Raw genomic sequence first — 14,118 nt, forward strand, 5'->3', positions numbered from 1 at the left:
TTATTAATAAAGGGAGGGGCAGGTTCTAGTGGAGAGGGAGGAGAAAGGGTGCAGATAGAGAAATGGCAAGGGAGAGGCAGATACCAAATCTTGGCAGAGGTAAATTAATGGGTTGAAGGTAGATGCTGGGGAAGTAGGTAGACAGCCAGATGCAGGAGAGGCAGAAATAGATGGGAGGATTGGGAAAGAGGTAGAGGAAGAGGCAGGATGGTTGATGGGAAAGCAGGTAGATGGGTGGATGCCTGAGAAGAGGGGAGGGAGGCAAGGGGATGGGTACAGGGCAAGAGCTGAGAAAGGCAGGAGGTTGACTGCTGGGAATATGAGGTTAAAGAGATCAAAGACATGGGGGAATCCACTGCTTGCCCTGAATTGGTGAAAAGAGAAAATCTTCCCTGCCCCAAAGTAGAAGGGTGAGGGGAGAGATTTTCCCCCTCACCCTTCTATTTTGGGGCAGGGGAGATTTTCTCTTTTCACCAGACGTACATTCTCCCTTGTTTGTGGGTTTGATTGATGTGCCCTGAATTGGTAGCATGGGATATTGCTACTCTTTGGGTTTTTGTCAGGTACTAGTGACCTGAATTGGCCACCGTGAGGACAAGCTACTGAGTTTGATAGACCATTGGTCTGACCTAGTTAGACTTTTCTTATGAGACTCCGAATTAAATGACTTCTTTCAGAAGATCAGATTCAAGATTTGGCTGAGAAATGGTTAGTTCAGGGAGAAAGAGGACATGGGATTTGATCGTTTGTGAAAGAATGGAGAGTTTGTATAGGAACTCAAGCCAGGTTTCTCAAAAACCCGCATTAAAAAGTGACGGTCTGCTAACGCAGCCATTTTGATAGCGAATCCAAAAAATCAAGACATGCAAATGAGGTCAACGAACAAGAGCAAAGATTCACTAAATTTGGATGTGCCCATCGCTGGTGATAGTGATGGGCACATGCGCCAAAAGAACATGTCTCATCAAGAAAAACCCCCAAAACACAACAGTGGGAGAGAGGCCCACACTCTTTCACTACCCTGAAATCCCAGCCACGCACCATCCCCCCTCACCTGCAGCGAGAGATGCCCACACTCCCACTGCCCTGAAATCCTGGCCATGTGCCCGCTCCCCGTAGCAGGAGAGATGCCCACACTCTCCCGTTGCCCCGAAATCCTGGCTGCGCGCCCCCTCACCCCCCCCCCAGCAGGACAGATGCCCACACTCTCCCACTGCCCTGAAATCCCAGTCGCGCCCCCCCTCAGCGGGAGAGAAGCACACTCTCCCCCGTTGGCAAGTGACCCCTCCCGCTCCACCTCCCCTCCCCCTGCCTCTGATACTCCCTCCCCCTTTACATTCAAATTGATGCATGGAGGGACATGGAGTCACTCCTCCCAGAAGTCCTGCGTCGTCGAAAATGGGCTTTCCCCTCCCCGGTGTTTCTGCAGTATTTTCCATATCACAATATCTTTTGTTTTTTTAAGAATGTCCTAATTGAAATGGCCTGCATAGAAATGAAGAATAATCTATTTATTATACTTTGATTCTTGGCTTTATCTAGGCACTTTAACAAATACGGGTCCTCCCAAGAAACGCCACAAAGGTTGGTCTCCAGAGTCACCATCAGCCACAGAAGCAAGCTTTGCTCAGAATAATCTGCTGTCTACAAACAACAGATATAAAACTGGTAAGTACCAGATATTACTTATGCGAAGATTTAATGGAGAGTATTTTGTCTGTGGGATAAATCATGAATCCTAAAAGCAAAGAGTTCACTAACATTTTTGCCATAAGCCTGCTTGCAGGTGACACTAAACAAGTAATAATTATCCCACAATTCTGTACAGGGTATAATAAAACATACACAATAAAATCAAGACATACTATCATAAAATAATAACCTTCAAGAGAAAGCTTGCTTAAACAAAATTGTCTTCATGTGTTTCCTAAATTGCAACACACTTGAAGATCCCTTAACATCAGCAGACAATGCATTAACTCGTAGCATAGTAGATGATGGAAGATAAGGATCATGTGACCCTTCCAGTGATCCACACTGCCAGCTATAATATGGATTGTTCTTATCCAGAACAACAGAACATGTGGAGGGGCATAATCGAAAGGGACGTCTAAGTCTGTTTACGTCCATCTCGCAAGTCGTCCAAAGTTAAAAAGAGCCTAAGACACATTTTCGAAAGATACGTCCAACTTTTTTTTATTTTCGAAAATCGTCTAATTATACGTCCTGCCGATCTGATCGTCCAAGCTGCTAAATCGTCTATCTTTATACCACATTTCCGTCCAAGTCCAAAATGCCTAGAACAAGCCCTGTTGGACGTGGGAGGGGTCTGCAAAGTGATGGACTGCACACCCAGACATGCCACCTAAATAGTGGGGTACCTTACAGGGCACTGCTGTGAACCTCACAAAAAGGGTGCCATGTTCGCCTCACTACAGCTCCCTTATAGGTGATGGTTAGCCCCCCAAACCACCTGCAGAATACCCTAGACCCACTTATCTACCACCCCAATAGCCCTTATGGCTGCAGGAGCCACTTATATGCCAGTACAAAGGGTTTTGGGGGTGTATAGGGGCTTATGGGCATGGGTCCCTAACCCACCCCCAAGACGACTTAAGCTGCCTCTGGGCTGGACGACTAGGCTTTCCTATGCCAGGCGGCCAGATGGTGATGGTCTGGAGCTGAAATTTAAAGTTGTGAATAAAATTTTTATGGGGGTGGGGGGGGGGTTGGTGATCACTGGGGTAGTGTGTGGAGGTCTGTGTTATGTGTTTGAAGTGCTTATCTGGTGAGTTTAGGTGGGTTTTTGTGACTTAGACCATGTTTTACAAGGTCTAAGTCACAACGTCCAGGTTCCGTCTAGGCTCTGTTGTTAAACTTTCGATTTTACATGCTGTACGACTAAGTCTAAGCCGGCCCACGTCCCGCCCAACTCCCGCCCTCAACACACCTCCCGAAACGCCCCGTTTAGCTTTGGACGTTGAGAGGCACTATGAAGGCCTAGGTCGTTTTTAAATACGTCCAAAACCCGGTTTTATTATTGGTGCTTGGACGTTTTTGAGAAATGTTCGTCCAAGTGCCGACTTAGGCCAGTTTTTGGACGTTTTCCTCTTTTGATTATGAGCCCCCTAGCTTCTAGGTCCCCTGTTCTTTAAAAGCATGCCAGACTATGCTGGATGACAATCATGGGGGGGGAGTGTCTCATACAATATGATAAACATCCACAACTTAAAATGGTGAAGAGGACCCAACACGGTCCGTGTTTTGACCTAGTGGTCTTCCTCAGGGGTTCCAGTGTGGTTTCTTCTGTAGTACGTGGATTATTGAGTCTACGCCTATGAATAGCAATTTGATGTAACCAAACCAACTGAATTGTTTGATTTCCCCCCCTCCCTGTTTGTAAGCACTATAAAGTGAGGTGATAACCCAACAAGCTTCAGGGAAGTGGGAAGAACTATACTCCATTGTCAAGGAATTTATGAAAAGAGGTGATTAGGCAAGTACCCAAATTGAAGAAGATAATGTTGAAATGTTGTTCTGTTCTTAGAAAGTTTAGGTATTACACCTCTCCTGCCATCTGCTTTGGGTGGGTCTCTCTCTTCCCCGATGGTAGGCTCTGGAGAACCTGTTTCTGTTCCCGACAACCTGCTGAAAACCTGTATGATCAAGCCTGTCATTTTTAGGGGTGAGTATGAGTGGTATTTGGTAGAGATTCATTAAGAAACTTGGGGCTCTTTGTACTAAGGTGCGCTAGCGTTTTTAGCGCACGCAAACCACGCATTAAATGAAAAATACTAACGCAAGCTCTATGGAGGCACTAAAACTACTAGTGCACCTTAGTAAAAGGAGCCCTTAGTTTTAAAAAAATATCTTTTCTTCCTATCAGTCATTATGTATGATCCTCTATCCTACCCCTGTTTACCGCATCAAATTTTACGATGTATTGCAGTATATAAATAAAATTTTATCATATGTTATAAATCATGATTTTAAATTGTTTCCTCACTAATATCTTATATTGTGAATGGTACAAAACCTTAAAAGATTAAGACGATGCCTTAGTTGAAGCCTGAACCTAATGAGTGAGACATTTGTGATATAAAGATATTTGGAAAGGTGGTACCACTAAAGTTTATGTATTCTAGGGAAATGGGAGATAGTAAAAGAAGTAGCCATAAACAGTGCAATTCTGAGTTATGAAAAGAAGTTGAGAATTATTAAAATATCTGATCGCTTTCTTATATTAAAGGTAAACTATATCCCAAATTTCTAATATTGCAGACTATTTCCCCCTTTCACTAAGCCACGGTAGAGGCTTCTACCGTGGCCCAGATCGCTAAATGCCCAATGCTCATATAATTCCTATAAGTCCTGGAGCATTTAGTGCTCCAGACTACAGTAGAATCCTCTACTGCAGCTTAGTAATAAAGGGCCTATATTTTTAATTTTATAGCAACCTTATGTGGTGACCTTAGCAAAAGCCACCAAAGCTAATCTGAGTTTGTCAAAAAAATTTGTCATGGTTCCCACTGGGAGCATAAATAGAAGCTATGGTAATCTTCTTATGATCCACCAGCAAATGAAGCAAAAGATATCAGCCTTCAGGGTCCCATTTAACAAGGTGCATCTGAATCTGCATCCCAGAGTGCAACACCAGTCACCCCCACCATCACATTAGAGGCACACTTAACAAGTATTGGGGAAGATATAACAGCTTATCATGTTCCCTCAAAACACGGGTTTCCTGCAATAAAACCAAGTGAGGCTTTACCATAAGTAACCTTTTAAATAGTGAATGCTTCTTCTGAGGGGGAATTAGGCCCTTAACATTATAGGAAATAAATTTTAAGTTAGCAGACATAATGGTAAATATAAAATATAGAACATTAGCCTAATATACTGTAGAACCAAGAGTATTGACTATATATATATCTTGATTTCTGATTGGAATGTTGATTTTCCTTTGTATATTTATATTCTCCTTTGTTTCCCATGATGTGGGCTAAATGTTTCCTTGATACTATTTCAAAATTAAAATATAACAGTGAATTGAATAAAAACACATCAAAAAGTTTTGTGGCGCATCTTGCAGAAAAATGTAAAATCAAAGTAATGTTTATGTTCGACATGCACACTCTTTGCACGAAGGTATACCCTCAGCCTTGACTGCCACTGATCTATGGACTTGTTAATGATGGTCTGCTTCAGCTCAGCCCAGAGATGAGGTACTGTTTAAGCCAGTCTTCAATGTCTGATATCGCTGTCTGTAGATGCGTTCCTGTATCAGCCCCAGATCCAGTATTCAACTGGGTTTAGGTCTGGTGAATTTGCAGGCCAGATGTCTGGACCATAGTTCTACTGTGACCTTTGCCTGATGTTCTGGGGCATTGTCCTGTTGGAAGTTAAAGTAGTCTCCCGACATGTGAAGGATCGCTGGCAACAGCTTCTGTGTCAAGAGGATGTCCTGGAAGTATGCACCATTGATCCCCCAGGATTGATGAAGAACAGATCTGTGAATCCAAGTTTTGAGATTGCAACCGAGACCATGACTGTTTGGCTGAAGGTTGGGTGGGTCCGTAGTAGGCATTTGGCATTAACCTTATGCTTCAGTTGTTCGGTGTGTTTGCGGCACGTCCTCTTGGCTCAGTACCAGAGACTGTTTACAAACTATCATCTGCTTCTACGCATAAACCATAGGAACAATTCATTTTCACAAGGTAGTGTTGTGGTGCAGTGGGAAATATTTACAACATTTTATATCAACTTCATTCAGGACACAATGCAATAAATTTCATAAGAATCATCTGAGTTCTGTGGAAGATATGACAAAAACCATTTTGGTGTGTTTTTTTCAGTTCACAGGGTATAAGAGTTTAACCACCTGATTTAACAAGCAAGTTCTTTTAATTGAATCAACCAAAATATTTGAAAGATTGTCACAAGTCCGGCGAACAGATTTGATCTGGATATAGGGCAAAGCGCATTGGATTTCCTTAGCTCAATCAGTTTGCATTGGATTTTCCCCATATCCTCAAGATAAGGGTTAATGGCTTTTTTTTTTTTTTAATTAGATCTGGGAGAAAATCTATTTTGCATCCAACTCCCAAGCTAAAATCCATCTTGTCTGTTTTATCTTGAATCATTTGAACATCCTTAATAATCATTATTATGTTGATATTGCTCTCTTTTTCTTCAATTATTGTACATTGGTTTAGCATTCAATATATATGGATTTGTGCACTGAGCAACACTTAATAGAAAATCTATAAAAAAATATAACTGCCAAAAGTTAATATAATGTGATAATATAACTATAAATATCTTCAAAAAGTTTCCACACTTTTATTTTTTTAAACACTGTCAAGCTCATAATAAATAAAACATAAGACATACAAAAAGCATCCTAAATCAGCACTTGGACGTCTTAATCGCCATGATAACCAAGTACTGATAATCGAAACAGTCTTTCTATACATCTAGTGAAGTGACTTGGCCTCTGTGTGTCCAGAGCACGAGGTGGGTTTGGTGGAGGTATGTTATGGGCGAGCTTTGGACATGTATAAGGGTGGGTTAGACATGGACGTCTTGCAGCAATAATCAAACATTTTACAAGACATCCTGGACAGAACTTACACGTTTGGAGACAGACCTGTTTTAGAAGGGTCTAAGTGCCACAAAGGTGCCCAAACTGAGACCACTTCGTGCATCAAGGTAAGACACTCCCACACTCCCCTAGTGCTCACTGACCCCCTTTCACCACACAAAAATTAGAACAAAACAGATGTTGCTGTCTCTAAAACAGCAACATCTGGTATGGAGAAGCGTAGTGGAGGTGTCTTAAGTAGCCCAGTAGGTGGACTAGTGAACCTTAGAGAGGAAGACCCAGGCCCATAATCTACTCTAACTACTACATTTATGGTAGAATGTTTGAGCCCACCCAAACCCTGCTATACTACCATATAGATGCCACCTGCATTCATAAGTGCTATTGGGATGGTATACAGAAGAGTAGAGTAGGTTTTGGGTGGGAGAGGGCTCACCATAAATTATAAGGGGGTTATGGTGAGATATACAGTTGGTACCCTTTATGTGAAGTTCACAGCAGTGCCCTCTAAGGTGAACCATTGCTCTGTCGGGATGTCTAAGTGGCCAGTCCATTACTATGCAGGTCCCACCCATGTCTAAATGGTCAGGATTAGGCCATTTTCAACTTTTTCTGATCGAAAATGGGATATGAAGTTAGATATCCTGGTGGCCAAGACGTCTAAGTAGACAATTTTCAAAAAATATAAATTTGGACATCCAGCAGCTTGCCATTCGAAAATGGCCATTTTTGTTCCTCCAACTTTGGACGTTAAGCTGGAAACGTCCAAGCTGGACTTAAATGGTTTTTTTAAAAATGTTCCTCTATTTACATCACTTTTCCACATAATCACCCTGTAGCTTGAATGACTAGTCACATGACATTCTACGATATGCCCTCTTACCACTTCTCCCGCCCCAACCATTTCCCGTGAAAATATGAAAGTGCAGAAACTTTTTGAAGAACCCTTGTACATATTCAATGAGCTACTGCAGTAAAGAAATGGTTTATTTTACACACAAATTTACAAGAAATTTCTTTTGTAGGCCATGGAAACTTCCCATATCTCTGTGGCAACCTAAATGACATTATAGTAAGCTCATTGTTGTACAGCTGCTACAAAAATTCACAGTCCATACCGAAAGCTTATGAACAGTATGGTGCCTCTTCAGTGCAACCAATTTCTGATGAAATGCAGCTTTTGCTAACCGTCTACTATCTGGTACAGCTTGGTAAGTTTTCTTTTACTCATGTGAGGTTAAATTGAAATTGGCAGTTAATGTGGACACCAGCCGTATTCAGGGTTGGGGCCTGCATAGCTAAGCAGACAAATAGCACCACCCAAAAGGTAGTTTTATCTTTGCCTGCTTAGCTTTGTGAATGCTGGTACTAAATATAGGCCAACATCTGCCTAATTACTGGGTCAGCAGCTGACCTGCATATTTCTGTGCTGATACTTGGACTTGGCCTAGCATTGAACATACAATCATATAAATAAGATATTTTTCTTTATATTATGTAGGTTTAAATAGAAATACCTGAGGGTTTTTTCCCCTCTCTTCTCTTGCATGATAGAATATACTTCTGCTTAAATAAAATAGGTATTTTTCTTTTATACTGCATGGCGTAGTAAGGGAGGGAGTGTAGGGCGGACATCTATAGGCGCCATCTTTGCAGGTGACGCAGGTGCCTTTCCTTCTCTCTGCCCCCCCCCCCCCCCCAACGTAGTTCTTTAAATGTTCACTGATGCAAGCAGCATCTTCCACTTGTTGCTCACACTGGCCTTGGCTCCCTTCTGATGTCACTTCTTGGTCATGGGACCAGGACATGATGTTAGAAAAGAGCCGAGGCTGGCATGAGCAGCAGGTTGAAAATGCGGCTCTTGCCAGTGAACATTTCAAGAGGTACAGAAGGGTTGGGGGTAGAATTTTTCTGTTCTTTCTTTTTTCTTCCAAGTGTAAGTACTTCTGTAACCACATTATGGCTGGGAAACATTGTGTTATCAAAGCTGCTGCTCAGGTTACAGCTTCTGTCTTTGTTCAGACAGAAAATGTTATCCAGACAGAGGGAGTGGTTCCATGTGCAAGCTGTCTTCAGCTTAAATCCCTCATTAAGGGAGTAAAGGAAACGAGAGAGGAGGTGGCAAGACTGAGAAGCATCCGTGAGAATGAGAGGTACATTGATGAAATGGTTTATAAAGCGTCAAAGATTTCCAGCAGTGGGGAAGAAGAGGATATCCTGAGAGAAGACACCTAGACTTAGATTATGGAACCCTGCAAGATTGGTACTATGACTCCACCCACCCTTGAACTGAAGAACCGGTATGCTGCCCTGGAAGTGGAGGAGATGAGAGCATCTCAGGGAGAGGAAGGATCAAAGCTTGAAATCCCTAAAATTGCTGGATCCATAACTACTAGGAGATGTAAGATAGTAGTGGTTGGTGATTCCCTTCTGAAGGGTACAGAAACGTCCATCTGCAGACCAGACATGATGTCCTGTGAAGTATGGTGTCTACCTATTGCTAAAATCCAAGATGTTACAGTGAGATTGCCAAGACTCATCAAGCCTGATGATTATTATCTGATGCTGCTCATCCACATTGGCACTAATGATACTGCCAGGTACCCATGCAAACGTATCAAAAGTGACTTTGTGGCTCTGCTTAGAGAAGGTGAAGCAGTCAGGTGCGCAGGTGGTATTCTTTTCAATTTTCCCTGTCGAGGGGAAGGGCCATATCAGAGAAACACACATTCTGGAGATAAATGCATGACTATATGGATGGTGTCATCAAGATCGTTTTGGCTTCCTGAACCATGGGATGATTTTCCAAGGGGTGCTAAGCAGAGATGGTATACATCTATCAAAGAAGAGAAGAAGTGTTTTCGGTGGCAGACTGGCTAATCTATTGAAGAGGGTTTTAAACTAGAAGTGATGGAGCAGGATGATCAAAGCCCTTGGGTGAGTATGAGCCCTCAGATAAGTAAATCATTGAATACCTCTACACGGATGGGAAAAGGGGCAGTGTCTAAAAAGCAGTATATACTAATGCTCAAAGTATGAGAAACAAGATTCTGGATCTACAAGCAGAGATAGAAGAAGATGAGTTGGATATAGTGGTGATCACTGAGATGTGGTTCACGGAGGATCATGACTAGGATGTAGTTATACCGGGCCATAATCTGTTCAGGAAAGACAGGGTAGGAAGAAAAGGAGGGGCAATAGAGTTATATGTTAAAGATCATATTAAAGCCACACAATTACAGGATCTGCAGGGCAAGGAAGAGGCACTGTGGATCAATTTGGAAAGAGGGAATGGTGAATATATTTACATTGGTATTCTCTGATCTCTCTTCAAGACGAATAAATCTTTCGCCTTTTACATTGGTGTGATATACAGGCCTCCTTCACAGACAGAAGAAGTAGATAGAGATTTAATAGTAGACATTCAGAATATATCTAAAAAAGGGGAAGTCTTGCTAATAGGTGATTTTAACATGCCGGATGTTGATTGGGGTATCCCTATTGCAGGGTCTTCTAGAAGTAGGGTGATTCTGGATTTTCTACAAGGGGAACTGTTTCAGAAGTTGGTAATGGAACCTATGTGCTTACAAACGGAGAAAGTGTTTCTGATATTACAGTAGATGATCAACTAGCATCTAGTGAACACTGCATGGTATGGTTTAATATCAAGACAGGTATAGAGAGGGCTCATTCAAAAGTAAAGGTTATAGAATTTTAAAAAATAATTTTGTTTGGATGGGAGATTACGTCAAGGAATTGTCTGGAAGGAGTGAAAATACAGTGGGCAAAATTGAGTTACTATAAAAGCCACAAATCTTTTTGTGAGGCAAGTAACTAAAAGTAAGAGGAAAAGAAGGCCAATTTGATTCTCAAAAGTAGTAACTGAGAAGGTAAGGAATAAGCGGTTAGCTTTCATAAACTATAAAGATCGCAGAAAGAGGAAGACCGGCAAAAATATCTGGAAAAGTTAAGGGAGGGTGGTCAAGTAGTGAGGAAAGCAAAGATACAAATGGAAGAAAAAAAATAGCTGACATGGTTAAATGGGGAGACAAGATTTTTTTTTTTTTTTAGATATATCAGTGATAGGAAGAACTACAAAAATGGCATTGTGAGATTTAAAAGTGAAGGGAAGGAATATGTAGAAGCTGATAAAGAAAAGGCTGAATTGCTTAAAAAATATTTCTGTTCTGTGTTCATGGCTGAAGATCTAGGAACAGGACCGAAGAAGACAAAAAATGAATAGGGATGGTGGAGTGGTAGACCCTGATCAATTTTCAGAGGGTTCTGTTTGTGAAGAGCTAGCTAAATTAAAGGTAGACAAAGCAATGGGGCCAGATGGTGTACATCCGAAGGTGCTGAAAGGACTTAGGGAAGTTCTGTTGGCTCCGCTGACTGACCTTTTTAATGTTTCTCTAGAGTCAGGAGTGGTACCGGAGGACTGGAGAAGGGTGGATGTGGTCCCTCTACACAAAAGTGGAAGTAAGGAAGAAGTAGGGAGTTACAGGCCAGTAAGTCTGACTTCTGTAATAAGCAAATTAATGGAAACACTTTTAATAGAGAATGATGAAGTTTCTGGAATCCAGTGGATTACAGGACTGGAGGCAACATGGATTCACTACAGGTACGTCTTGTCAGACAAATGTGATCAATTCTCTGACTAGTTGACCAGAGAATTGGATAGAGGGAGTGAGCTAGATGTGATATATTTAGATTTTAGCAAAGCCTTTGACAGTGTTCCACACAGACGTCTAATAAATAAACTGAGTGCTCTTGGGATGGGCACGAAAGTGACGGGCTGGGTCAGAAACTGGTTAAGTGGAAGATGACAGAAGGTAGTGGTCAATGGAGATCGCTCTGTGGTTTCATGGTTCTGTTCTTGGACTTGTTCTTTTTAACATTTTTATAAGTGATATTGCTGAAGGGCTGTCAGGTAAGATTTGCCTCTTTGCGAATGATACAAAAATCTTCAAAAGAGCAGATGTTGCGAATGAAATGAAGAAAGACCTAGTGAAGCTTGAAGAATGATCTGAAATTTGGCAGCTAAAATTTAATACTAAGAAATGCAATGTCATGCATTTGAGCTGCAAAAACCCAAAGGAACCACAGTTTAGGGGTGAAGAACTTATGTGCAAGACAGAGGAGCGGAACTTCAGTGTGATTGTATATGATGATCTTAAGGTGGCCAAACAGATTGAAAAGGTGATGGTGAAAGCTAGAAGGATGCTAGGGTGCACAGGAAAAGGTATGGCCAGTAGGAAAAAGGGGGTATTGACACTCCTGTATAAGACTCTCGTGGGACCTCATTTAGAATATTGTGTACAATTCTGGAGACCTTGTCGGCTCGCAACCTTAGGGTGATCTTTGACTCTTCTCACCTTCTCTGATCGGATCCAACAGACCGCCAATTCCTCTCGTTTCCTCCTCTATAACATTACCAAAATCCATCCTCTTCTCTCTGAACACATGACCAAAACCCTTGTTTACGCTTAGACTACTGCAATGTACTTCTCTCGGGCCTCCCGCGCACCTGTCTCTTACCTCTTCAAAATGCTGATGCGCGACTCATATTTCATGAGAGCCGCTATTCTCTCATTACCCCTCTCCTCAAGTTGCTTCATTGGCTCCCCATCCATTTCTGAATACAGTTTAAACTCCTCTTGCTGACCTACAAGTGCATTCGCTCTGAAGCCCCCCGATATCTCTCCTCACTCATCTCTCCCTATGCTCTCCCCCCCCCCCCCCCCCCCGTGATCTCTGCTCATTGGGCAAGCCACTCTTATCTGTACCCTTCTCTTCCACTGCCAACTACAGACTCTGTACCTTCTTTCTTGTGGCACCGTATGCCTGGAACAGGTTGCCTGAATCAATAAGTCATTCTCCATCCCTGGCAGTGTTCAAATCCAAGCTAAAGGCCCACTTTTTTTGAAACTGCTTTCATTAACTCCCCCTCATTTCTGTCACATACCTATACCCACTATAATCTCCCCCAATCCTACTGCTGTCAGATACCTATACCTACTATAATCCCCCCTACTCTGAAATGTCCTGTCTAAATTAGATTGTAAGCTCTTCTGACCAGGGACTGTCTATTGTATGTTAAAATGTACAGCGCTGCGGACGCCTTTCAGCACTATAGAAATAATAAATAGTACTAGTAGTATTGTCTCCTTGGATTTCCACACTTGAAATATATAATTATATTCTTTTTTGCACTCAGGCTTTCTCTATCTAGTTTTTTAGTGTCATCTGCATGTCCATTCCTTTTTAACTCTTCTGAAATATCACTTACAAAGACATTGAGTAGAACTGGTCCTAGGACCAAACCTTTCTTTTCTCAGAGTGAATTTCTTTTACTACCACTCTCTGTTGCCTGTCTCCTAATTAGTTCTGAATTTAGTCTTTTACTCTTGGGTCCATGTCTGTAATGCTCAACTTATTTTTGAGCTTTCTCTGTAGGACAGTATCAAGTGCTTAGTTGAAATCCAAACCGGCAACATCAAGTGCATGGCCCTGATCTAATATTACGGATATCAAATCAAATAAATTGATCAGGTTTGCATGAAACAGTCCTCCTCTAATGGATTCACACTGTGTCAGATCTCACATGCTAGAGAATTCAAGATACTTCATCATCTTCTCCTATAAAATAGACATTCTTCTTTCTGCAGTCCTCTCATAGACCTCAAATGTAAAAAATCTCAGGGTGAAACAGCAAGAGAAACCCCAATATTTCCACAGTGAATAGAGAAACCAAAACGAAAGAAAACTGTGGAAAAGATGTTCTTGATGCAGGCTTTTATTCAGTTTGTATTAAAAATATAGAAACACAGATCATGTTGGGTCCCTTTTACCCTATGCATATGTGGACTGTTTGTATATTTTTTAATACACTCAATAAAAGCCTGCATCAAAAACATCTCAGGGTGACCACATGCATTTTGTGTACCTATGCTATGTGAAACTAATAAAGGTGTAGAAGAAATCAATTTTCTCATATTTTTCAGAATTGGCATAAAGCAGAATAAGATCGATTTCCTGGCTTAATTATCTAAACAGAATTTCTAAGGGTCTCAAATTAATAGAAAAAACTTTAAGAGACTTTTCAAAAATCTTTTTTAAAAATATGACCATTTAGTACTTACTGGTAGATAATGGCAAGGTACCCTTTTCTATTATGGAATATTAAGACCTGGATTCTGTAATCGGCGCCATGTTCGGCAGCCACCTTAAAAGCGGCCATCGATTGCATGTCAATCACGTGACAGCGTCAGCTACAGAATCGTGTCTCTGGCAAAGGTAGGTGCCGGAAATGTTAGTGCTTTAGACAGCCTAACAACACTTCCAGGGTTAGCCACGCCCACAGTGGCATTCAGTGGCCTAAAGCACCTCAGTAGGCATGATTCTGGTGCTAATTTTTAAGGCACCGGTAGGCACCTTAAAACTCAGCTAAAACGCCATTTGAACTAGGAGAGTGGCCTTGAAATTCATGTGTTAACCATGAAACTTGGGGGTCC

General features: G+C 41.7%; 1 protein-coding gene across 1 annotated transcript in view; it reads left to right on the forward strand.

Annotated features, from left to right (window-relative positions):
• GREB1 (growth regulating estrogen receptor binding 1) overlaps positions 1-14,118 on the forward strand; it is a 336,727-nt gene that overhangs the window by 168,698 nt on the left and 153,911 nt on the right. Inside the window, exons 8-10 of the mRNA XM_033939035.1 lie at positions 1,543-1,668; positions 3,548-3,685; positions 7,630-7,815. Of these exons, the coding sequence (XP_033794926.1) occupies positions 1,543-1,668; positions 3,548-3,685; positions 7,630-7,815 (450 nt within the window). The remainder of the gene's footprint in view (positions 1-1,542; positions 1,669-3,547; positions 3,686-7,629; positions 7,816-14,118) is intronic.

Source organism: Geotrypetes seraphini, chromosome 3 (assembly GCF_902459505.1).
Source record: "Geotrypetes seraphini chromosome 3, aGeoSer1.1, whole genome shotgun sequence".
NCBI lineage: Eukaryota > Metazoa > Chordata > Amphibia > Gymnophiona > Dermophiidae > Geotrypetes > Geotrypetes seraphini.